Source organism: Bubalus bubalis, chromosome 9 (genome assembly GCF_019923935.1).
Source record: "Bubalus bubalis isolate 160015118507 breed Murrah chromosome 9, NDDB_SH_1, whole genome shotgun sequence".
NCBI lineage: Eukaryota > Metazoa > Chordata > Mammalia > Artiodactyla > Bovidae > Bubalus > Bubalus bubalis.
In genome coordinates, this window is record NC_059165.1 from 61,225,419 (window position 1) to 61,252,196 (window position 26,778).

Below are 26,778 nucleotides of genomic sequence, written 5' to 3' on the forward strand. Positions count from 1 at the left end.
TCAGCCCCTGGCGGAGGAAGTGATGTCACAGGCCCCATGTGAGCGGATTGCAACACATGCAGCTGCCTGGAGAGAGGGAGCCGGTGTCCTACGTCAGAGCCGCCGCCGCGGAGCCGCCGCCGGGGAGGAGCAGCCGCTGCCGCCCAGGACTGGGCCCTTAGGTAAGCCAGGGAGAGAGAAAGGCCAGCTACCACCGCGGCGGGCTGCGCAGGGCGGGAAGAGGAGGGACTCTCGGGGGTGGCAAGGAAGGGGGCCGCTCTGCCCCAGCGGCGGCGCTAACTCTGTGGTCTTGGTGTCTCCGGGCCCCGCCGGGCCGCTCTAGGGAGGAGGAGGCGAGAAGATGGCGGACGACCCCAGTGCTGCCGACAGGAACGTGGAGATCTGGAAGATCAAAAAGCTCATTAAGAGCTTGGAGGCGGCCCGCGGGTGAGCGCCGCGTCTGGGCCCCCCCATGCCCTCTTGGTTCCGGGACCCCCTCAGGATGGCCGCCCCCGCGCCGCATGGCTGAATGAGGAGAACCAGGCACTAGCCAACTCCCGCCTTCTGGACCTCTGGGTAGTAGCTTCAGTCCCAGGGGCGAGGGTCTACGCCGTTGGCCCCAGAAGGGGCAGTTCTCCCTCTTGGGGCCAGGGGGTCCTGCTCCCGGTACTCGGACCACTCGACCCCCTCGTGGTAGGCCACTGCTACTTTTGTACCTCTCTCAGGCGGTTGAATCCAGCACCTCCCTTTTTAAGCTCCAGATGCTGCCACCCAACTCGGGTGCTGTTGGGGGAAAGGGCCAGGCCTTCCTTTCCAAAGGCCCTTCCCTGATTTCCTCTTTCCCTTCCTTTACATTCTTCAGCCAAGCCTCATTAAAATGGCCTCTCCCTCCCGGGCTTCTGAGACCCGGGTGGGATTAAGTCTGGATGGGGCGGGAAGGAGAGGTAGTCAAGGACAACCTTTTTCTGACTTCCTCTGATTTCTCTGGGTTTTACAATTCTCCCAAGATGACTTCCTCCTAGTCCTCTAATTACCCTTTAGCTTCCTGGTTTTAGCTGTTACAGGGAATGTGTGCGCCGGAGGGGAGGTTTTGGCTGACAGCTGTGTATCTGTATATACAGGAGAAATCCGAATTATGGGGTTGTTGATATTAACAGGCTCCCTTTTGGCCTCTCTCTGGAACTCCTGGGGTAGAGGTGCGTAGTGTATTAATGCTTGTTGAAATTCAGAACTGGAATCGGTGGGCTTTGAGTTTTCTTTAGTAAATTTTGAGAAGCAGTTGTTAGGTGTGTCCATTGTGGGAAGGGTGAACTAGTTTAAAACTAATTTTATATGCTCTTTTAAAATTAAAAAAAAATTACTGTTTAGGGGAGAGTGTGTCAGGGGTATATCTGTTCTCTCACTTTATTACTTTGTTCTTTTGCCAGTCATAGAAACTTTTTACTATGTGGCAAGGAAAAAGTTTTTGGAACATTACATATTTGTATGTCTGAGCATTCTTAGAATAGCAGAGTGGCTTGTCTAAGACCATGTTGAAGGTGGTTTTCACTACATGAATTGGACATTCTGGTTTCTGACCCAGGTTTGTCCTTGGTGGGCAGATTTGCAATGATGGGATTCATCAAACTCATAGTAGTTACTGCTTTATGAAGTAAGTATGCTTAGTTCCATTGAAGCCCAAGGCTAACAGTTTTGCTGTTGTGCTTTGTTCTTAATAATTAGTGACAGTTCTGTTTGGGGTGAAACTTCTGAAAGTTTGGTGCTCTTCAGTTACTGGAGTTTTTGCTCACTTTCTCTGGTACAGATTGAAGGTGGCAGCTTATTTTTCATTCCTTAGGTTTGTTTTTCTTTGAATTTAATAGAATTATTCAGACATAGTTAATATAATCTTACCAGAACTTGAACACATGATTCTATGCCACATGGTAGAATAATTATTCCCCAAGTGTGAGAATACTGTACAGGAAGGATAATATAATAGATCATGACCCATTATGATGCACTACCAGGAATTAGCCAGATTCTTTTGTTTCATTAGCATCTTCTGTTGTTTTGCTTGAATCCTTCACTTGAGTATGACTTTTCTAGATTGCTGTTGTTACTGCTAAATAAGTAACAGCATTCCTTTCTACTGTTTAATGGAGGGAGCTAATTCTTAAATTTGTTCCTAGCCATGTTACCTAGCCACTTGAAACTTTTAAGCTCCTCTTTGAAGCTTTTAAAGGCTTTAGTTCTTTGATTAACAAACTTAGGTAAAGTTTAAAGCATGCTAAAAATGAGGTTCTTGTGCACAACTTTTCTTGCAAGTGGTAGTTAAGTTTGAACATTTTACACAAGGTTAAGCTGTCCTATAAACAACGTGGTTGATAATCATGTCCTACTTTGCTTTTATTCAGGATTTGGTTATATCCTGATCCCATGAAAATTTAAATTCTTGACCATTGCTAGGTATCAGTAAGGGAGTCATATGTATATTCTGTTTGACTCAGAAGTTTCTTAGTATATACCAATTTCTTTTTGAGAATAGCAAGATTGTATTATGGCTGAGGTATATTAGTCAGACTCATTAGATTCTCACAATGTGCAGTGAGAATTGTTTTTCCTTCTTTCCCTAATGCTAAGATAGTCATTGAGAAACGTGATGGACTTTTAATTTTAAGCACAAACTGGATGGTACAGTAAATCTATTTGTGGTGATGTTTAAGGGGCAGGGGCAAGTTGTGGGTTTCAGGAGAAAACAGGTTGTGTTCGAGCATGGTTATTAGTACTAGATAGTGAAACGGTGGTAGATTAGTAGAATTGTTTTGGAAATGAAGATTTCTTCTCCACCCCACCGCCCGCCCCCCATCAATTCTGGGCATGAGAATCAGAGATTGGTTTGTTTTTAACACTGGCTCTTCAGGTATGCTGGGATAAGAGTAATCTTGAAATTGAGATAGCCAATATGTGATTATCTTGATACATGATCCCAAGGTAATGTAGCTTTAAAGGAAAACCACCTGCAAAATAGACTCACTGATTAAGTAAATCCGAACAGAGTGAAGTTTCTAAGCACATTAGTTTATTAAGCACTTAGCATATTATAGACACTGTATTAAGCAATACATTATTTCATTTAATCTTCGCAAGAGGTATTGTCTTTTTGTCATACTTTCTGAATTAAAAGGAGTGTTATACATATAACTTGAATTTATGTTGGATGGAACATACATATTTAGCTTTGTATAAGCCTGGTGAAATGTTGGTTCCTGTGTATGCTAGTTAAAAAAAAAAAAACCAGCTAATTCTTTTCCTATACATAGGTCCCACTTAAAATTAATGGTAGTTCTTCCTGGTTTATGATTGCTCTTGGTGTATTCTCCATAGTTGGCTTAAATGAGGACAGATGTGTACATAAGCCAAAACAACATAGGGCCATGTGGATGGAAACCATGATTGTCGATATTTTCAATAAGGAACTAAATCAGGTGAAGTATGTAGAAGAAAGGTAAGTGGCAAATTTAGGTTGTTTAATGTTTCTGAGCCTGCGAGAGGTAGCCCCAGAAATAGTGTTGGAAGCTTTGTAGTTTTCAGGTAATAAAATCATAACTAGAGCCTGTTATATCAAGGACAGTGGTGAATATAACCAAGGAATGGACAAGGTGAATCTGGGCTAAATTATGTCTGTGAGTATTCGATTTTTTTTTTTTTTTCATTTATCTTCCTCAGGGAATCATACATTTCATATATAATCAGGTCTCAGTCCGATAACCCATGTTTAAAGATCAGGGCACTTTCTAAGTTTCATTTGAGTCTTCTGTGGTTTGGGGACATTTTTAAAGCTTTTGTTAAAAATAAGTTGTAGATACCTTGAAGGAAATAAATTGCCTGACTTTACATGACTGTCTTTCTTGCCCCCAGATAAATATATGGGTGGGGGTAGGGGTGGGAACACAGGATGCACAGCAGGATGGGACAATTTTTCTCCTCTGAGAAGTTCTGATACTAGAAGTGTAGGGTTTTTCCCGCACACCAAGCAGTTCTTCAAGTCTCACTGGACACCAACAAGGTATTCCTACAGTTGGATTCAATTCTTACACTACCCAGAGTTACTATCAGATCCCACAAGGCTGTCCCACAAGACTGCCCACACATATGATGCCAAAGCAAGCCTGGGCCTTGGGGGTTCCTGTGACTTCTTGGGTTCAATGATACGTTAGAAGGGTCCAAAAAACTCAGGGAAACTATGTTAACTGATTTATTACAAAGGATGTTATGAAGGATATAAATGAACAGCCAGATGAAGTGGTACATAGGGCCTGTAAGGGTCCAAGTGCAGAAGCTTCTGTCCTTGTGAAACTGGAGTTTGCCACCTGAGTTTACTAACCCAGAAGTTCATTAAATCGTGTTCAGAAATTTTATATAGATTACTCTGCAACTACCCCTTCCCGTAGGTCTGGGAATGAAGCTGAAAGTTCAGCCCTCAAAACACTTGGTCTTTCTGGTGACTGGTCCATCCTAATTGTGCCTAGGGGCCCCACCCTAGTCACTTCATTGGCATAAACTCGGGTATGCTCCTTGGGGACTCCTTAAGAATAATAACAAAAACACTCCCCATCTCAGGAAATTGTAAGGTTTTTAAGAGCTTTCTAAAAGCCAGGGACAGACCAAAATCTCCAGAAAATTCCTCACATTATATTGAATTAAAAGTTAGTATTTTTATGAGATCAATGAACGGATTTTTAAATAGAATATAGGTAAATTGTTTATATGATTTGAATAAATTAAAGTGTGTAAAATGTGTTTGGGTTCCTTCCCTAAGTGGAAGTTGTTGATTAGTAGAACATTCACCTAAAGGATTCTTGGAATGGTCTCAAAGCAATGAATTTCAGGTGGTTTTATTTTTTAGTTCGCCACATCCTAGTTACAGGTGGCTGTAACAAGAATGATACTTTGTAGTTTTTCATATACTGATGCCAGGATATTCAGGCTCTTAAAGAGGGTGTTTTTCATCATCTCTTCTGGCTTTTCCTGCCTTTCTTGTCTCTGATAGTTACACAGGTAAAAGACCCCACTAGAGAAAAGTCAAGAATTAGAATATTTTTAATTTCCTGGGAAGAGATGAGTGTAGAACACAAACTACAGTGACTTCCCACAAAGTGGTCAAAATATAGATGCCACCAACTTGTCTGGGCCTGTTGAGGTGGTAAAGGGAAGAGGGGCAGATAAGAGTATATTTGATAGGGTGTGGTGGTGTTCCTCAGTCTACTCCAAGTGTATTAGGCTGCCTGCCTCAACTCAGAACTAGTCCTAACAGCCGTTGTATTCTGGCATGGTGTTCTGTGCACTGTGAACCTAATGGACAATTACTCTCTTTGAATTTCAACTCCTGACAGACTTCTTATTGTAACAGCAGATACACTTATCCTTCCAGGAAAGAAAGGTTTGCTCTGGACACATTCCTAGGTAAGCAAGCGTACCTAATTAGAATACCGTTTAAGGCAGAATGCAGTGTAGGTCTCCAGTGCCCTCCCTACCTGCCTGCCCCCCCCACACACACACTGGTTGGACCCTTTTAGCAGAGGGCCCTTGTTTTGAGTTTGGTTGTGGGTAAACTTAAAATGTGGGTTTTGCAGCAGGGCTAAATGGCTTCAGGCCCTATTTAAAGAGTCAGGAGAAATTTGCCTTTTTTCCCTAGGCCTACTGCTGGAACGAACCATCTATCTCTGAACTTGGGCAGCAGAAATTTTTTTAGTCCACCCTGTTCTCCAGGGATCTCAGAATAGAACCTTCTTCTAGGATACATTCTATAGGAGTGTCTACAGCAGCCTGCTTTAGTGAGGAAGAGAAAGGATTTAGAGGGGGTTCAAGATGCTTCCCACCAGGTTAGAAATTACAAGGTTTTTCTGTGGGCAGCTGTCCTCAGAGAGCATGATGAATAAAGTTCCCGCTCATAACAGCTTCCTCTTAATACTGTCTATTAGGTAGTAATGAAAGTTTCCTTCCCCCCCTCCACCCTCCTCTTCCTGAACAGGTATCTTTTTCTTTGACTCTGAGTGAATCAAGATAAAGCATCCTTGCTCTTTTTCTCACCTCTAACAAAACATAATTGAGTTTGATTAAGAGCCATAATTTCATTGTTTTTCTTGGGGATACAAGGATAAACACAGACTTGATTCTTTCACATTGATAGATTGGTCAAGCTTTCTGTGCTGTAATCCAGTGCTGTTTCTCTTTTATCTACTTAATTTGTATGTAATACCCATTCTATAAGTATTTACATGTTGACTTTATCCTTATTTTAACCCTTGAAGTTGTTTATTCGTTTTATCCTTTAAGGTTTTCTTTAGAAGAATGATCCTAGTCAAAACAGAAGATTGTCTTTTTCTTGATGTCTGTGGCCTTCTAACTTTTTCCCCCAATTTCACATCTAAGTATATGAAAAGTGAAGCCCACAGATGCATTTTTACTATTAATTAGTCAGCTTACAAGCTCCATCAAACATCTGCTGTAGGTTGGATATTTATACATTTAGGGAAGCATTGTGCAATGCCATGAGAAAATGGTCTGACACAAAACCTTGGAGTGATGATATGATCCATTTCCGGTCTCAGAATAACAGGGTACATGTTGATGGGGGTGTAGTGTAAGCAGATTATTTGGGTCTTAAATGAGGTATTAGACATGGTCAAAAATGGAGATATTGTTTAACTACTTGGGCAAATTTCCTAGACAAGGCAGGTGAATGTTGTCAGAGAATGTTACTTTGGGCATTGTTTGACTGATACAGTATCTTTGATACACTGATGTAGTGGAGCTGTAACTGATCTGCAACTTTGAAATGGTCATTGACATTCATTCTTGATTAAAAGCCAGTTAGCTCAAAATTAGACTCAAAAGCTTTGTGTTGGTTGATAGTTGGTGAGCTGTCAGGGTATTGAAATTGTGCAGAGTATTTGCATATATGTGCCTCACTGGTACAGTTGGCTTGACAGAGTGTGACAGTCCCAACACTAGTTTGCAAGTAGTGAAAATGTACTGATCCCCAAACATTAATTTCTGAATACCTCTAGATATTTTTAGCTTTTTTACTGAAGAAAAAAAGTGTTTTCCTCCTTTCTGGCCATCCCATTTTCTGGCTTTTATGACTCTACTTAAAAGCAAGAAGGATCCTCAGGAAAGACAGGGTTAGAAGTTCATGGACAAGAAAGATTGAGTTTTAATCAAGCAATGAAAGTAGTTTCCTGAAGATGGGTTGAAGAGCATATATTTTGACTCCTCACAATGGCTCTATGAAAAAAGCTATTACTGCCATTTCATGGATGAAAAAATTTGCCGTGCTGAGAGATTTATTAGCTTTGCTAATATAACAGTCTTAACAAGGGGCAATGCTAGATTCTGTCCCCACTTTGCTGATTGCAGAGCCTCTGGTCCTAACTATTATACCGCACTGCCTTGCTCTTTGATTTTGCTGAATAAAAACATTTTTCTTTTGCTGAATAGAAACATCTCCTATTCTCTCCTGAAAGGAGGATTCTTGTCCAAGGAGATTTTCAGTTTACTAGAGGGAGCAGATGTGCAGAGACTCGAGAGCAAAGATAAAAGGGAACAGGCATGCTGTTTGCAAATCTACCCTAGGAAGAACTTGGGTACTGAACATGTTTGTTCTTAATGAGCATCATTGGCGAGGGAAATAACTTCTAAATCCTTCCCCAGAAGCTCATGTGTGTATTAGAAAGAAGATTAACAGGAAGGCTGTGGCTTTTGTTTTATTTGAAAAGTACTTGCATAGTGGCCAAGAAAGATAAGAAGTGGACTTTCTCGCCCTGTGTAGAACCTTGATGGTTAGCTGGTCCCTAATGTTGGTTGTGATTGCTATCTCCTGGCTTCTCACTGATGTGAGAATGCTAGAGAAATTTTCCAGTTTCTGCTGCTCCCTAGTGGAATATTCCACTGTGTCAATTTGTTTGTTTTTAGTTTCCCTTTTATGACAAAGTAAATTCCTGTAATTGTAGAAAAAATACTCCACCAGATACATAGTTTTGTTTTAGAGTACAGTAATCTTAATGCTTTTGAGGATAAAACACTAAAATGAGCCTTTTGTAAACTTTACTTTCTGCAAAATATTGGGACATTTTGAGTTATTGTGTCTTCTAGGTTAGAGGCTGCTTTAATGTTTTGGTGTGTTCATATCTTGGTCCTTGTCCATCTGGTAATGGCATCTGACCCTGAGGTCAGTAGCACAAAACCAGTTTCCAGTAACTCTGTCTAGCCTCTTTGAACAGTAACAGAATCCTCTCAGTATTCTGTAAGCTCTCTCTATAGAAAGCAGCCCTACCCACCTCCTACCTGCATCATAGATAATATTTGGGAGCAGGTTTGAGGTGGGGTTGAACCAGTTTAAAAGTGGCAAAAGAAGATACTGAAAGTGTCATTTTTGTTATGGTAAAAGACTGACGGGATGGTTTGAGCATTTTAGTGAAGCTAAAGCAGAAATGATTAGTCATTTTCAGGCACATGTTAGTTCTTCTCCAAAGATTGGCAAACTCTTAACTGGTATGTTATTTAATAGTTTAGAATAAAACCCTTGGTGTCTGCTTAGAAGAGACTGTATAAAGAAGATCCTGTTTCTTATGTTAGCAATTAACCATTTATTCATTCTCAAATGTTTAAGCATGTACTCAGTGCTGAAATGAATTCTGCCTTCAAGAAGTGTTATTTCACAGTTATTTGGTGGAAATTACTCCTGGTGGCTCAGATGGTAAAGAATCTGCCCGCAATGCTGGAGACCCAGGTTCGATCCCTGGGTGGGGAATATCCTCTGGTTAAGGGAATGGCTACCCACTCCAGTATTCATGCCTGGAGAATTCTGTGGACAGTGGAGCCTGGCGGGATACAGTCCATGGGGTCGCGAAAGAGTTGGATACGACTAAGCAACTAACACACTTTCTTTGGGTGAAAGAGAAAAACAGGTCAAATCTTTGAGGTGACTGATAACCAGATAGAAGTAGAGGGGAATTAATTTCTGTATTTCTCCCTTGTGATGAATTCCAAAACAGCTTATAGTGTTCTGACCATGTTGTTTGAACTGAGTTTTGGCTTGGTTCTTTTGTTCTGTTGAAAGATTTGGCAAGTCCTGTAACCCAGTAAAGGTGATTATTACCTACCACAAAGTTAACTATTATCTCTCTCTCTTTAGGCTTACTTAATGCTTAGATTCAAATAAGTCTGTAGCATCACTTAACAGTGTTGCTACTCTCCCCTGCCCCCCAACTGTGCTGTGCCCTTAATTCTTTCTGGGTTCTCTTAAGGACAGGGGGGTGGGGCAAAAGAAGCTATCAGGGTGCATCTAGTTACCATTTAGTGATCTATCCATGCGAGGCACTTGATATATATTGTTTTATAGAATCCGCATGACTTTGTGAAGTAAAGAGAAACTGAGACTCTTAATTTGCCCAGGTTGTGGCAGTAGGACAGTCATAAACCTGTGCTCATAACCCCCATCCTATTATGTTCCCATATTAAACCCACATAAAAATTGCTTTAGTTTCAGAGTTTAAACTTAGCTTTGTGCATTTGGTTAAAGAAGAAAAATGGAAAAGCCATAGTGAATAAAATAATAGAAGTAGTAGAAATTGGAGAGGAACCAATTGATTTTCAGCTGGGATCCCTACCATGTAGCTAGGCTAGTGAATCCCAGAAGTGCTGTGTCTGAAATTTAAGTTGAGCTTTGTGAGCTTGAAAAGGGGATAGGGGAAACCTTGACCATCTGTATCCTAGGCTTATCTCGGTCAAACATTGAGATGATAGCTTCCTGGGGAGCATATACTCTTAAATCCCAACTAGAAAGGATAGTAGGCAGTCTCTAAAATGCTCCTCACCCTAATCTGAAAGTAGGGGTGATAAAATGGATGGTAGTGACTTGAGAGTGTTCTGGCTGGGAAAAGTTGGACACATCTGAGCCATCACGATTCATTGTAGTCATGTTATTGCTAGGATACATGACAGCAGCTTACCTGCAGGAGATGAGCTCTGAGTTTCTTTTAAGAAGGGGTGAGATCATGGAATCTCCTTGACTTCAGCTGGCTGAGAGGTCCTTCTTAAAGGCATAGAAAAGAAGCCAAACACAGTGATTCTTAACCCTAGTTATGCATTAAAGTCTGATTCTATTTAAATCAATGCATTTGAAAGTTGAGACTCTTTCAGACATAATCACTACCACCCTCACTCCTCCTTTTCAAGAGCTATTGAATCAGAACATAAAGGAAGAGGAGATCTTTTTGTATCTAGGCATTTTTGTTTTGCTTTTTCAGAAAGCTCTTCAAGGGTTCTGGGGCTCTCATGCAAACTGGCCAGTGGATAAGCTTGTGGGTGCCACATTTTCTTTCTAAAGTGTTCTTGCTGCTGCTGCTACTAAATCGCTTCAGTCGTGTCCGACTCTGTGAGACCCCATAGACGGCAGCCCTCCAGGCTCCGCCATCCCTGGGATTCTCCAGGCAAGAACACTGGAGTGGGTTGCCATTTCCTTCTCCAGTGCATGAAAGTGAAAGTGAAGTTGCTCAGTTGTGTCCGACTCTTAGCGACCCCATGGACTGCAGCCTACCAGGCTCCTCCGTCCATGGGATTTTCCAGGCAAGAGTACTGGAGTGGGGTGCCACTGCCTTCTTAAGTGTTCTTAAGCATTGTTAATGATAAGCACTGGTAAGATCTTTACAAGTCAAAGACTACTGAGATTTTCATTTTGTCAGGCTTCCTGAATCCAAAAGCTGGAACACTGCTAACTGTAAAGCTACATAAACATACACCCCATAATCCAAGCTTTGCTCTGATTACCTTGAGTTTTCTTCTTTAGAGTCCTTGCAGTCCTGGTAATCTGCACCTTAATGTTTCCCTGTAGTGTTTAAGGGCCATGAAACCTTGGATTAGATAAGTTACTGATGGTACTACCCCTGACTGCCCAGTCTAGGGAGAGAAACTTTTCTTTCAGCAGTCACCTTTGAGAATGCAGGAAGAGAAAGCTGTCAGCTGTCTCTTTAAATTCTCTTGCTTTTCCTAAGTTGTGTCTAGTTTGTTTAACTGTCCGTATTTAGTCTATTTACAACTACTCCTTCTGTCTCCCAGCTGTTTTATTTCTCAGAAGTTAGTCCTCTGAGTGGAAGCACTGCTGAACTCTTCTTTGAAAAGGGAATGTACCCCTAAAATGATGAGAACAAGAAGGGGTCTGAGAACAGAGGCCCCTAGACACCTTACACAGCACACTGTATGTTGTGTCTTTTTCACAGCCTGCCTGTGAATCATTGCTGTGTGCCTCATAATCCACTGACTTGAATGAGAGCCTTCTGATTTGGGGAAAGGGACATAGGGACAAAGCAGAGGCATGGATGAAAACTATTAAAATTAAAAGGTGTAGTTTGCTTACACTGCCAGCAACTCCTTAGCGAGAGCTTTATTTTTCATTCTCCCTTGAGGGCTCTTTGCTCTACTTCAAATGAAATACTCAGCTTTCTTGGTTTTATTTTGGTGTTTACACAAACTGGTCTAGCAACTTTGATTGGCTTGCCTGAGGGGCGGGTGGGGGGTAAAGGAGTGTTTATTTTGTTTGGAAACTTTTCCTGGAAAAACTGTTTTTAATTTTTAAAAACCAGAAGCTCCCCACCCCCCTTTTTTTTTAAGTTTTATTCTTTTGGCTGTTCTGTGAGGCATGTGGGATCTTATTTCTCCAGACAGGGGTTGAATCTGTGCCCCCTGCAGTGGAAACAAGAGTCTTAACCACTAGGACAGCCATAAAATTCCTGGAAAAGCTTTTAATTTGCTGTTATCAAACCCAACATACAAATCATGAAGCCTTTAAACTAAAGTAGAGGCCATCTCTTTAAATAATCCTTGTATCCTCATCCCCAGTGGTGTCAGATGAATTCAGAAACTAAAAGTTTCCCCCAGACTGGGTAGAACGTGAACGTGAAGTCACTCAGTCGTGTCCGACTCTTTGTGACCCCATGGACTGTAGCCTACCAGGCTCCTCCACCCATGGGATTTTCCAGGCAAGAATACTGGAGTGGGTTGCCATTTCCTTCTCCAGGAGATCTTCCTGACCCAGGGATTGAACCCCGCTCCCACATTACAGCCAGACGCTTTACCGTCTGAGCCACCAGGAAAGTCCTCAAGACTGGGTAGAGAGAGGCCCAAAGGGAAACTAGTGAAAGTCGCTCAGTCATGTGTGACACTCTGTGACCACATGCACTGTAACCCACCAGGCTCCTCTGTTTATAGGATTCTCCAGGCAGGAATACTGGAGTAGCCATTCCCTTCAGGGGATTTTCCTGACCTAGGGATCCAACCTGAGTCTCCCACATTGCAGGCACATTCTTTACTGTCTGAGCCACCAGGGAAGCCCAGTTTTTTCTTAAACATTAGTCAGAATTCAAAATGAGTAAGAAGCCAAGACTAACTGTTAAGTGGCTTCATATTTAACAACTTAGTAGAAATCTACCAATTTTTAAAGTGGAATTCCATAACAAGATTATGTTCTTAGGTATCTCTACTACTCTGTCCTTTCTAGGATGTTAAATGGGTGTGAGTTTAAGGTTGCCCAACTCTGGTGCTATACAGTAAAGTTGCTTAATGGATGCTTATCTTCTTAACCTATCCACAGTGAAAAGTAAATAGCTGCTTATCTTAAGGTCATTGCTTTGTCCTCCACATGATTATCCTGTGTTAGGGACTTCCTTTAGGCATTTCAGCCCCTCAGTTAATTTATTCCAACATTCTCTTTAGCCTACCTCCTTTGGGTTTGTTGCCTGTTAGCTTTCTAATCTCTGAGCCTCCACCCTGCTATCCTTTTAGCCCCTTCTCATTACATTTCCTACAACTGAGCCCTTTTGAGAAGTAGCTAAACTCTTTTGGTTCCTAAAAAGTCCAAAAGCCCCAGGGTAAAGAAATTCTCTTTTGAAAACTGTTCATCTGAAAACAAATACAAGTCAGTAAAGCTCAGATTGCAACTTTCCCCTGTCTTGTATAGTTTCATATCATAAGGTGATACCTACAATCTAAAACAAGTTTGAAGTTAAATTTACTTGCCTAATTTTTCCAGCCCCTCCTAGAGCAAACTCCTTTTTCTCCTCTTTTGCCTATAAGATTTGGCAGAACTCCAGAAGGAATTATCGAAAAGTGTTTAAGAAATTTAGGTCCGTAACAAGATAAATATTGGAAGTACAGCAGTTTGTTACAGTTGATTGCTAAAAGAGCTTTGTTTTGTTTTGTTTTGTAATAGAAGATACCAAATTATTTGATTTGGCAATTCTTTTTCCATCTAATTCAGAAACTAGAACATGGCCACTACAATTGTATATATGTCTGATTTTTTTATTTCATGATCATTGCTTGTATTTATGGTGACAGCTAAAGCTGCTTATCATGAATTTGTTTGATTCTCCGCTTTGACTAGAATATCTGCTCCCCTGTCCAAGGGGTGGCAGCAGAGCACACACCATGCTTTACCACATATTTGTAGTTCATAATTCACAAATTTACTTGTAGTTTATTGAGGAAAGTATCACAAAGGTTGTGAACCAGCCTTCTAAGTTTTGAGTAGATACCCCAACAGGAACAATGCTGGGTTTGAAGACAACATTAGCTGACAGTCTGAGAGCAACTATCCTGATTGTGGAAGGGCTTGCTAGCCAGCTTGTCTCCTTCTAAAGAAAACTTGTCTGACTAGGAGACTTGTGAACTTTGCCACTAGCAGAAAACTATGAGGTTCTTTTCCAGTGCTGGTACCAAGATGCACACTTAGAGATTTCAAACACTTATGGTTACAAAGCTAATATTGGGGGTTTTCTCTACTTTTTGATGTTGTTCCTTTCACTGTGCCTCTTCCCTTCTTTCTTAAGACACTTGGCACATAAGCCTATTCAACTTGACACTGTAGCCATCTGTCTAATTTATTTTTCTTGCGGACGTCCACCAGACATTGGATATATGTGAAGTTAACACACTCAGCAATTAGGAAGAAGTTCTAGGTGTTTTCTGGCAGTTTATCTAAAGAAAGCCCCCACCTGTTTCATTTTTACACTAAAACTTGTAATGATTAAATTTATCATAGCCTTTAGGATCATGATCTTGAAGAATCTCAGGAAGTAACTTTCCTATAGACTCATTAAGTATCAAGTAGAAACAGTTTGTAAAACAACAGTCACATTTTTTAACGTACTTTGGCTCATATCAGATCAGCTTTTGCCTTCAAAATATAAACTGGCTCAATTTATTTTTTATTGACATAGTTGATTTACAACTTGATTTCTCTACAGCAAAGTTATATATATGTATATACATTTATTTTTTTCTTTAATATTCTTTTCTGTATATAATAGCTTATATCTGTTAACTCCAACCTCCCACTCCATTCCTCCCCCACCCCCCTTGGCAGCCACAGGTCTGTTCTGTCTGTCTGTGAATCTGTTTCTGTCTGGTCAGTAGGTGCATTTGTGTCATATTTAAGATTCCACACTATCACATAAGGTGTGATATACGGCATTTGTCTTTCTGACTTACATAGTATGGTAATCTCTCATTGCATCCATGTTGCTGCAAATGGCATTATTTTGTTCTCTCTTTTGCAGGGGGTGTACTACATGTATATATCTTCTTTATCCATTCATCTGTTGATGGACGTTTAGGTTGTTTCCAGATCTTGGCTATTGTGAATAGTACTGCTATGAACATAGGGGTGTGTGTATCTTTTTCAGTTAGGGTTTTGTCTGGGTATATGAAATTGGATCAATTTATAATGATAGATAAAGAAAGCCACCATTAGATTTGGTCAGGGCACATCTGGGACTTGTAATATCCCATGTATATGTTGGTTATACTTCTAATTCAGTTCATATTGTTACTTGTTTTCAATAAAATGGGTAATGTAGTTTTTTAACATAAAATTATTTTTACTAATGGTAAACACAAATTAGCACTTCTCAGGAAAATCCTTTGGCTTTTCTTGTAAGCTTGCAGATTAAGAAACCTTAAAGGAAATATCTTACTAAGTTCTATTTTGAGTCTTTCCCATAGCACTTTTTTTTTTTTTTAAAACTTTTTGACCAGGCCAGATCTTAGTTCAAAAGCATCAATTCTTCAGTGCTCAGCCTTCTTCACAGTCCAACTCTCACTTCCATACATGACCACTGGAAAAACCATAGCCTTGACTAGACGGAGCTTTGTTGGCAAAGTAATGTCTCTGCTTTTGAATATGCTGTCTAGGTTGGTCATAACTTTCCTTCCAAGGAGTAAGCGTCTTTTAATTTCATGGCTGCAATCACCATCTGCAGTGATTTTGGAGCCCAAAAAAATAAAGTCTGACACTGTTTCCCCATCTATTTCCCATGAAGTGATGGAACCAGATGCCATGATCTTTTTTTTTAATAGTGGCCATCTTATTGGGTGTGAAGTGGGTTTGTGTTTTGATTAATGATTAGTGAATTGGTATATTTTGATAATTTTTAAAAATATTTTCTTCAAAGAAAGTTAAGAAATATTTTAACTAGTAAAATATTTCTTAACTAGACTAATAAATATTAACTAGTGAAATAAATATTTAACTAGACTAAATATTTCATAACTAGACTTAATAAGTCTTGAGAATATCTAGGTTAAAAAGATAAGTAGTTGGCATCAATATTAAGGTTAGAGGGGGTTGGTAGCTGTTCAAAAGGGAGCTCCCATGTGACAAAGCCTTGGGGATGTATCCTCCGTAAGTTAGGTTTTTGTCCTGGTTTTTAGTTGTAGAAACTTCAGTTTGCTTGGGTACCCAGGGGTAATCAGACTCTGCATTTCTCTCTTTAATCAAACTCAAAAGTGATTAATATGTAAAATACATTTAGAGGTACATTTATTTAGAGAGAAAGGTGTATGTGTGACAGATTTCCTAACTGGGATATTTATGTGAATCCAAGACTTGTTCCTCATTAGTGATTCTTAAGTTTTTGTGGTGAGCCTGGAATTTTGAAGGAGGGGTCCAGGATATATAAACTGCTATTTCATTTAGACTTGTTGCACCATCCTATTATTGCATCATCCTCTGAAGAACCACCAGATTCTAAGCCTCTGCCATGGACTCAAGGTTAAATTCCAGTCTTGTTGTCGCACCTTTATCAAAGCTTCTCCTGCTTCGTTCCTTGGTGAATGAGGCGTTTCCCTAGTACCTCTTAAAGTGCCTTTTGTCTTTACATGTAGCTAAAGCTAGTATTCATTCAAAGAATTAAACACCTGTCATATGTTTTTAATTGAAGTGTGAAAGTGAAGTTGTTCAGTAGCCTATCAGGCTCCTCCATGGGATTTTCCAGGCAAGAGTGCTGGAGTGGATTGCCATTTCCTTCTCCAGGGGATCTTCCCAACCCAGGAATCGAACCCCGGGTCGCCTGCATTTCAGGCAGACACTTTACCGTCTAGCCACAAGGGATTGTAAATCAATATATATACATTCTGAAGAAAGAAATGGCAACCCACTCCAGTATTCTTGCCTGGGGAGTCCTATGGACGGAGGAGCCCGGTGGGCTCCTGTCTGTGGGGTCGCACAGTCATACATGACTGAAGCAACTTAGCAGCAGCGGCAGCAGCATATACATTCACTGATAGTTATATGTGTATATATACATTCTTTTTCCTATTATATTGCATTATGGTTTACTACTGGATATTGAATATAGTTGCCTGTACTGTACAGTAGGACCTTGTTGTTTATCTGTTGATACTTTATATATAGTAGTATGTGTCTGTTAATCTCAAACTCCTAATTTATACCTTCCCCCAACCCCTTTCTCCTTTGGTAACCATAAGTTTTTTTTTCTGTTTGTTTTGTAAATAAATTTATGTCATATTTTAGATTCCACATTAAGTGATGGGATATGTCTTTTTTCTTCCTCAAATGGGATTATTTCGTTCTTTTTTATGGCTGTGCATGTGTGTGTGTATTTAGTTTTTTAAGCAACCTTCATACTGTTCCACAGTGGCTGCACCAATTTACCAACTCCCTCCCACCTGTGGTGTAGAAGGGTTCCCTTTTCTCCACAACCTCTCCAGCATTTGTTATTTGTTGACTTTTTGATGATGACCATCCTGGCTGATAGGAAATTTTTATGTGCATTTCTATGTGATAGGAAATTGTAATTTTTATGTTCATTTCTGTGATAATTAGCAGTGTTGAGCGTCCTTTCATGAAATGTCTTCTGCCCATTTTTTGATAGTGTTTGTTTTTTGTTCTTGAGTTAGTTGTATGAACTGTTTGTATGTTTTAGAAATTAAGCCACTGTTGGTCGCATCATTTGCAGGTATTTTCTCCCATTCAGTATGTTGTCTTTTTGTTTTGTTTATGGTTTCTTTGCTGTGTGAAAGTTTATAAATTTGATTAGGTCCCATTTGTTTATTGTTGCTTTTATTTCTGTTGCTTTGGAAGACAGACCTAAGAAAACATTGGTACAAGTTATCTGAAAAGGTTTTACCTGTGTTCTCTTCTAGGAGTTTTATGGTATCGTGTTTAAAGCAATTTGAGTTTACTTTTGGGTATGGTGTGAGGGTGTGTCTTCATTGATTTACATGCGCTGTCCAACTTTCCCAATACCACTTGCTGAAGAGACTGGCTTCTCTCCATTGTATAGTCTTGCCTCTTTGTTGAAGATTGATATACCTGCCATATTCTGAACACTGTTCTAGCTCTGGGTCACTTTAATTACAGAGGTATAGCCCCTACCTTCATGGTCACTTTTAGAGTGATTTATTTTTCCTATATTAGGGGCATCTCACTTTTAACTCCATTTACTAATGGTAATTCTTTACTTATGTAGTACTTAAACCTCTAATGCTATTCTTCCACAGCAATGGCACAAGCATGATATCGTTGATCATTCCTCCCAAAGACCAGATTTCACGAGTGGCAAAAATGTTAGCAGATGAGTTTGGAACTGCATCTAACATTAAGTCACGAGTAAACCGCCTTTCAGTCCTGGGAGCCATTACATCTGTACAACAAAGACTCAAACTTTATAACAAAGGTAATCTGGAGCTTGATCATTTACCTCCTCTACTTTGTCTTGGTTGTATTTTCCACTTTGATTCTGTTGTGATGCTTTTGGTCACAAGTGCTTTCTTTACCCAGCCATAAGCTGTGTTCCTTTGGTCTTTTTTTTTTCCCTAAGTTATTTTTTGAAAGTTAAGTAGTATGTACTATACTTAAAATAATAAATCCTTTTGAAAACATCTCAAGTTTCAAAATTAGGAAGAGAAATCTGCCTGAGAAATTTACAGATATTTGTACTTCATGAAAATTATGATTTAAAGGGGCAGGAACAATGGGCTGTGGGAACATTTCCTATTAATTGAGGAAAATTAGGTGTGTATATAAGTGGGGAAATTGTTTGTTCTTTGCAGTACCTCCAAATGGCCTGGTTGTTTACTGTGGTACAATTGTAACAGAAGAAGGAAAGGAAAAGAAAGTCAACATTGACTTTGAACCTTTCAAACCAATTAATACGTCATTGTATTTGTGTGACAACAAATTCCATACAGAGGTAAGAAGTTAAAACAGAATGTTTTTGTTACCCTAAAAGAAATCCACCATAGCTATTAGCAGTCACTCCCAGGCCTTCATCTGTCCCTACCACCATACCCCAAGATCTCTCAGCAATAGGCCACCCTTAATCTGTTTTTCTGTGCCTTTTGTGGCTTGTTTCTTTTACTTAGCGTGTTTTCAAGGTTCATCCATTTTGTGGTATGTATTATGCTTCATTCCTTTTTTATTACCAAATACTATTTTCCACATTATATCTATTCATGGCTATGCCACATTTCACTTAATAACATCATTTGGTGAAACTGTCATTTCCACTGTTTGGCTGTTATGAATAATACTGCTTTGAACATACGTGTACAAGGTTTTGTTACGTCCATATGTTTTCACTGGGGGGCCAGGTATACAAGCTAAAAGTGGAATTTCTGGGTCATATAGTAATTATGTTTAACCAGTTCAACAATTGACAGGCTGTTTTCCAAATAACTGTTCCATTTTATAAGGCTGGCTCTTAAAAAAAAAAAAATTACATTATTATGACAATGAATGACATGAATATTCAGCATATTTGAGGAAAGTGCTAAGCTGGGTTTGAAGAGCTAATTAGAAGCAAAGAAATAAATGACTACCTGAACTCTAGGTCTCCTTATGTATCCATGATACTTGACTATATTTCTTGCGTTCTTAGTTTCAGCTCACAAATTATAAAAATCTTCAGTAGTCAGGACCATAAGAGCTTTTTTCCCCATGCATTAAAAAAAAACAAAAAAACTTTTGAATGACAGAACTGTCATAATATGATGAACATTAAGGGCAGAAAGGAAACCTCATTAGAGTGACCTAAATCAGTCAACAGTAGAACAATCAGGAATTCACAGCTGGCTTCTAGTTCAGTCTCTTGCCTTTCATCGACATTGGGGAAAACCGCTATAGTGGAATCAGAACTGACATTTGTCGACACAGTTTACAATGGATGATTCTGCTAACTTGACGGGAAGTTCAATTCCAGTCGGATCTTGAGCGATTGCATAGATGGTGGAGACTGATTTTTCTCTTGGCTGTCACAGCCTCCTTATGGCAAAAGTTTCATTGGGGAGGCAGTTGCCACCCTCTTCCAATTAACTGTATCTGCTTTGATAAAAGCAGATTTTGAGTCTTGATTTAAACAGTACATGATACTCATGTTATCTAGTTTTACCTTACTTACCTAAGTTAGCTTCATTGGTTTTTCTAAACCTTAACACTTTTTCCAAGATATCATTTCATCTTAACTAGCTTTGTTTGTTTTGGCTCTATTACAAACTACATACACATGTGGCATACTGAACAACACAACTGAAGTTATGTTTAATCAGGATATTTATATATTCTTATTATGAGGGATAAGTCTATTCCCTGATGAGCAGGCTTGCTGAAAACCTAAATTAATCAAGTTATAACAGAGGTAATTGGGATAAGGCAAAATTTTTTTTAAACAAGTTATTTATTTAAATTCTGGCCCTACTCTGTGGCATGTGGGATCTTAATTCCCTGACCAGGAATCAAACGTGTACCCCGCTGCATTGGAAGACAGAGTCTTAAGGCAAATTTTTTAACATGGCCAGTATTCATGTCTTAATGCTAATTATTAAGTATGCTTTGGTTAAAGGGTGATTCTTAGTGATTAATCTGCTTTCCAGTCAGTTCGTGAAGAGCTGTTTTCTTCCTCAGTTAAATGGTATGGGTAATAATTTCTTAGCTCTATAGAGGCTGCCACCTAGTAATTAGTCATCTACCATGTCTATAGACGCCAACTCTTGCTCATCTATATGGGTCCCAGATCTATTTAAAGATCTGCTCTTTCAGGAGGCAGAAATACAATGATATAATACTAACGCAGAAGGATTTTCTCTCATAAAAATTCAGAATTATTACCTATAGTACCTTTAAAATTGAATTTTAGATATTGATGTCATTAATGTTACTCAAGACATAATTAAATGAAACATTTCAAAACCAGATCTTTTTATAGACGGTTTCTGGGTTTTGTCCTCAGTGAGTATTCCTATTCTAGAATTGATTTACAAAAGATTCTTATTAGCCATAGTGAATACTGCTTATTAATGCTTGGATTATTAATGGTAACAGCAAGTCAACTTTTGGAGGTTAGACTTTGAATATTATGTTCCCTAGACCACCATCAGTCTAAAAACAACCTAGGAAGAATTTGATCCCTGTAACTCTGTATTAGTTTTGGGTTCCTGTGCCTAGGTCAGCTTTGTAAAAAGGCTTAACATTGATATTGTTGGTTTTCTCCTGCATCAGGTTCAGATTTGTCTATGTGAATTACATATTTATAGCTGAAGCCTTTAAATTACTCCTTGAAATGGTTTTCCTGTAGTACTCCATACTGTTCTGAGTGAGTGGAAAGGGCTTGTATATGTCCTTTTGGAATTTTGTCTTAATTTTGCAAAGCTTTGAGATTTATGGTGTGGTACCTGTGTTTGCTTTTCAGGCTCTTACAGCACTACTTTCAGATGATAGCAAGTTTGGCTTCATTGTAATAGATGGTAGTGGTGCACTTTTTGGCACACTCCAAGGAAATACAAGAGAAGTCCTGCACAAATTCACTGTGGATCTCCCAAAGAAACATGGTAATCTAGGAAGAGAACATGAACACTTTTCCTTTGTGTCCAGCATTAAGGAAGCAAATTGTGTAATAGGGGAAAGTAAACTCAGGTGATGGGAGAAGCATTGTTACTTCTGACTCTTTTGACTACAGAATTAGTGTTCACTCACTAAAAGCGATTTTATTCTGAAAGGAATAGTGATTTTCTCCTTTCCTTGGGAAATAGCATGGTTATATAATTACTTATTAGCAAGGTGTCATGTACATAATAAATGCCTTTTTCTCTCATCACTTTTTTTGTCAAAGGTAGAGGAGGTCAGTCAGCCTTGCGTTTTGCCCGTTTAAGAATGGAAAAGCGACATAACTATGTTCGAAAAGTAGCTGAGACTGCTGTGCAGCTGTTTATTTCTGGGGACAAGGTGAATGTGGCTGGTCTCGTTTTAGCTGGATCAGCTGACTTTAAAACTGAATTAAGTCAATCTGATATGTTTGATCAGGTAAGTGAGAAGTAGATGCTCCATTATGTAAGTTTCTAGGTGGGAGTAGTTGAGTTCTGTGAGTGCTGGGAAGTGCACATCTCTTTCTTTTACAGTAATAAATTCCATGTTAAAAACCTCAGTCTGTGTTGGCAAAATTTTGTGTGTATTATTAGTAATATTAGGAGATATTCCCCCATGTCTGGACTTGCTTTTGAAATCAGCCATTTGAGGATGGAATCTTTCTTGGCCCTGTGTTGGTCCCTGGTTTTAGTAGGTTGCCATAATTGGCTTTAAATTGAAGTTTGAAAAAAAAAATAATAATAAATTGAAGTTTGATTTCAAAGAAACTAGGAGCTGGTTTTATAAGTCTAATAGGATGTGCAGTACAGTTGGCTGGGGAGGTGATCTTCATGAGACCTGTTCATGAATAAATTGGGCACCTTCCCCCATATTCTTCCTCCTGAGGTTTCACTGGTTAGTTTTGCATGCCATTAAGAGGTAATGGGTCTTGATAAGGGTGTTTTGAAGTACTAATGATGTGCTTTTTTTTCTTTAATTTTGTTTTGTGTCAGAGGTTGCAATCAAAAGTTTTAAAATTAGTTGATATATCTTATGGTGGTGAAAATGGATTCAATCAAGCTATTGAATTATCTACTGAGGTCCTCTCCAACGTGAAGTTCATTCAAGAGAAGAAATTAATAGGTATCAGTGAAATACAACTTCTTTACTCTGAAAAGTTTTTGTATGTGTGTATGTACAAAACAAGACACTGAGAAGGGTAAAAGAGGAAGGTTTAGCATTTTTATTAAAATCCTCCTCAATGGAATCATTATTGTAAATCATCCTTTAGTTGTCATGTCTAATATTAATAAATGTTTGTTTTTCTTCCTGTTTTTTACCCTTTGGCAGTAGGAACCAAACTTCACTCAAATTTCCCATATTATCCTTTGTTTTAGAGTGATAAATAATTCAAAAGCTCAAATTAAAGATTAATAGGGCCATTGTTTGGCTGTGTTTCCAATTTGATACACATACATTTCCAAATGATTATGTACTTGGCTTAACTGGTACCTCATGAGACTCAATTTCTGGAGCCTCGACTAGTGGTGTGACTTTTCACTAACTTTTGGCAGTTATTTTTAAGTTGACTTTTTCTCTTTCTCTGATTTTTGAGTAAGCAGGTGTATATGTACAAAAAGAAACATTAATATACATTCTTATTGACCTGTCCCTAACCACAGGGCGATACTTCGATGAAATAAGCCAGGACACGGGCAAGTACTGTTTCGGAGTTGAAGATACACTAAAGGCTTTAGAAATGGGAGCTGTAGAGATTCTAATAGTCTATGAAAATCTGGATATCATGAGATATGTTCTTCATTGCCAAGGCACAGAAGGTATGATAATTAGTAAATAAGGTTTCCATTTGTTACTGACCTGTGTATTCAAGAAGCCTGGGGTGGAGATTGGATAAGGTGGCTGATTTCAGGAGCAATCAAAAGGCAGATGTAGACCTTGTTCCCCACTCCCAGCCTGTACCCTATTGAACTGATAAATGTCTGCCTAAGATTTTTGAGGACAAGGGCTGTATCTTAAATGTCTTTGATGTTTCCTTATGATAGGACCACTATACCTGGTAGACAGTCATTCACTGCATACTGACTAATGTGCTTATGAAAAGAAGGTTGATAGAATCAGTTCAGGAGTCCTTTCATCTAATTTTCACCTCATGGAACTTAAACCTGTTAGTATCTGAGAAGCAGGTTAACACTTTTTTTTCCCCCCCAATACTGCAGAGGAGAAAATTCTCTATCTAACTCCAGAACAAGAGAAGGATAAGTCTCATTTTACAGACAAAGAGGTATGTGATTGTTTATGCTTTGATGATACATGCAAGGAAACAAATCTGTATGTTAGAGCACTGGCAGCATAGAGTAGCATCAGCCTCGGGAAACCAGACCTCTACTGGTCAGCAGTGGGAGTACCAGGAGGTGGTCCACTCCCATATGCCACATAATAGTCTGATTCCAAGGAAGCAGGGTAGGTGATGGTTACCCTGGTTCTTTTTTTTTTTTTTTTTTTTTTTTTTTTAAGTATAAAAAGGTTTACTTGCTCAACACAGGTCCCTTTTAATTGTTAGCATCTTCAAATTCTGAGTTGGACAACTTTGGTTTTTACAAGGCTCCTCCAAAAAGCAGTTGTGTCTTGTCTCTTAGCTGTTGAATGAATATTGTCTAGAGACACTTTGTAACAGCCTGACTTCTCAAGACAATGGGAGGAACCATAAATTGAAAAACTGCCAAGTGTGTGTCAACATTTCATTACTGATGCTGGAGCCAGGGGAGGAATGTTGTTTGAAGTAATCAGAATTTCTGTGCTGTTGCGTTTATGCCACCAGAACCCATAATTTGCTTACAGTTTAACACACCATAGATCTGAGAAGAAGAGAGAAATGTTAGCAGGCAGGGTAGCAAGTATCCATGTCTTTATATATCCTAATCCTACTGTTTCTGTATCTCATGGCTGCCCCTGCAGACAGGACAAGAACATGAGCTGATTGAGAGCATGCCCCTTCTGGAGTGGTTTGCCAACAACTATAAAAAATTTGGAGCTACGTTGGAAATTGTCACAGATAAGTCACAAGAAGGATCCCAGTTTGTCAAAGGATTTGGTGGAATTGGAGGTGAGTAGCAAATCAGAAAACTAAAAGCCAGGGTCTCAGCCACAGCCTTTCCTGTGTATCCCCAAAATATCATTACTTCCAGAGAGGTGTGCTGTAATTCTGCAAGGGGACTGCTCTCCACCCTCCAGTCCTGTCAGCCACAGCTATTTACTGTTTGTTCGTTTGTTCCCATAGGTATCTTGCGGTACCGAGTAGATTTCCAGGGAATGGAATACCAAGGAGGAGATGATGAATTTTTTGACCTTGATGACTACTAGGTAGTCGACATGGGTCCGGCAAAACGTGCCTCACCCTCCAGCATCCAACCCAAGGAGCATACCCGTGGTGGAATCCAAACAGATCCCTGCCTTACAATTGGAACATTTCCAGAACTTAATCCATGAGCATTGGATATTGAAAAGAAAACCGAAACAAAACCAGACCCAGCCCTACACTTTGGTTTGTCATGGTGTCAGCGCAGCAGCCTACAACTAGTTCCTAAATGCCACTTTGGACTAATTTAAAAAGAATCCCAGTTTTTACTTTTACTCGATGGTGAAATTGGTTGCTCTTGTATTTTATGGGGGGAAAAAAAAAAAAAAAGATTTTTTTAACCTTCATACATAGAAGCAAAAATACTTTAACTGCTGTAAACCTTCAAAAGTTAATAGAAATGAGATATACTGGTTTGTTTCTTATTTTGATTGGAGAAAAATTAAATTGCTGCATTTCGCAGTGACCCATTTACATGGCATTCTCAGCTTAGACTGCATAAGAAGAAATATATGTGGTGAAATGTTGGAACCATTTCTCTCGGTCTCTGTTTAATGTTGAAAGGGTGAGCTAATAGGCAATTTCAACTTCACTCCCTCACCACTACCCGTCCCCTCCAGGCTGTCAGTTTCAAGGATGCAGATTGCATTGCAAAGATAAACTGACACATGAAGCATTTGGGCCACTGCTCTGTTTCCTTCCATCTGTTTTGCAGGCGCATTTGCGCCCAGGGTTTGGGAGCCCTTAGCATCAACTGTTTTGAAAAGGGTTCACATAGTCTTGCATACTAGAAACCAGTTTGGGATGGATATGATGGGACTTCTATGCTATTGCTGGAATTGGGAGAAATAAAACATGCAATTTAAGTGGAAGCAAAGACATTTAAATATTTTATTTTGCTTGGGTCTGTCCTTGCAAAAGGGAGGTGGTCGTGTTTTCCTTGTGTTGGATGGCATGAGATTATGTGAATGTTTTGATTTTTAAAAAATGAACTGCAAGGTTTTTCACAGGAACGACAGACGAGACATGTATGACTGTGCATGTAATTGTAAACCCCTGACCTCCTGGTGGGGTTGGAGCATCTGTTTCAAATATGGGACTTACAAGCACCTCTCATAGGAGAAATTATGGGAGGAGGGTGGGAAGGGCAGGGGTGGGAAGGGATGGGGACACAGCTTCTGGCACCAAGGACTTAACCATGTTGGACCCAAAAGTGGGCCTGAAAACCTGAAGCTTAGGCTTCACAGCTGGGTTGTAAATCAGACTTGACCCCAGCAAACATGCAAGGTCACGGACAGGGTGCCTGAGGTGGTGACAGTGAACAAAGTGTATAGGACGTGCCCAGTGGTAGCAATGGAAAAAAGTATACCAAATGGACTTTGAAGGACCAAAGGTTTTAAAAGTCGATTGGTATCACCCCACACTGCTAGGGTATTGGGGTGCATTTGATTTTCAAATTGGGTACTTTTAACACTTTAGTGCCTGACTGCTGTTCTTCACTGACTTGACTCAGTCACTCGTAGCTTTATTGGTCTGAACCAGCTCCTTGTTCCCAGGTTGCAGACCTGCCTATCGTTCCAGTAATCCTGTTTCACTTGAATGAAGGGAGTATGTCTTAAATGTAAAGCTTCTGGTTCTCAACACTGTACTCTGAGGTCCAAATGACTGTCTGTCAATGTATAACCTGATGTCTCAACCCCCAGTAAGAAGAGTCAGTTCTTTGGTATTCACCAATGCGGGAGGCTTCACCAGAACAGGCTTTTTCTTTGGGCTCTGCTGTTTGTTTGCAGAACACCCAAGAGCGAGCAAACATGCTCTCTTCATAGCAGTACCTTAGGGTTTTGCCATTGTAAATGGGTCTAATGTGATATATGACAAGATCAGAGAAATTGGATGTAAATTTACATTTTTGAATATGCTTGTTGTTTCACATGATACATTTAGGGTATGCAGCTCCTTTTGTAGTTTTTATTTTTACTATTTAAGTTTGGAAATGATGCCAAATTTTTGTATTTCTTTAATCAATGTGTTCTCTTCAGTGATATATATTGCATTATATATTGATGTGTGTATCAATATATACTGATATGTATTACACTTACACAATACAAACACATAAATAAGAGGGGGTGAAAACCGTAGCCTTTGCATTCTCTATAGCCTCTACAGAGAGATCCTAAACAGCAAAATCTTGGTGTTGTGATGTACAGAAATGGAGAAGAGTATTAAACCATATTTAAGAATA

The 26,778-nt window shown here is 39.5% G+C and overlaps 1 protein-coding gene across 1 annotated transcript; it reads left to right on the forward strand.

Moving 5' to 3' along the window:
- ETF1 (eukaryotic translation termination factor 1) lies at positions 1-26,778 on the forward strand. Its single transcript, XM_006070840.4, has 11 exons — positions 1-161; positions 323-426; positions 17,821-17,996; positions 18,373-18,512; positions 21,006-21,144; positions 21,426-21,616; positions 22,171-22,300; positions 22,840-22,995; positions 23,395-23,459; positions 24,134-24,281; positions 24,456-26,778. Exons 2-11 carry the CDS (start codon positions 341-343, stop codon positions 24,536-24,538), a joined length of 1,314 nt encoding a protein of 437 aa, XP_006070902.1. The 5' UTR covers positions 1-161; positions 323-340; the 3' UTR covers positions 24,539-26,778.

Coding starts and splice junctions, on each gene's coding strand:
- ETF1 (XM_006070840.4), top strand. CDS start 341: ATGGCGGACGACCCCAGTGCTGCCGACAGGAACGTGGAGATCTGGAAG. Junction 17,997..18,372: donor ACTCAAACTTTATAACAAAG/GTAATCTGGAGC, acceptor TGTTCTTTGCAG/TACCTCCAAATGGCCTGGTT. Junction 22,996..23,394: donor TCATTGCCAAGGCACAGAAG/GTATGATAATTA, acceptor CCAATACTGCAG/AGGAGAAAATTCTCTATCTA.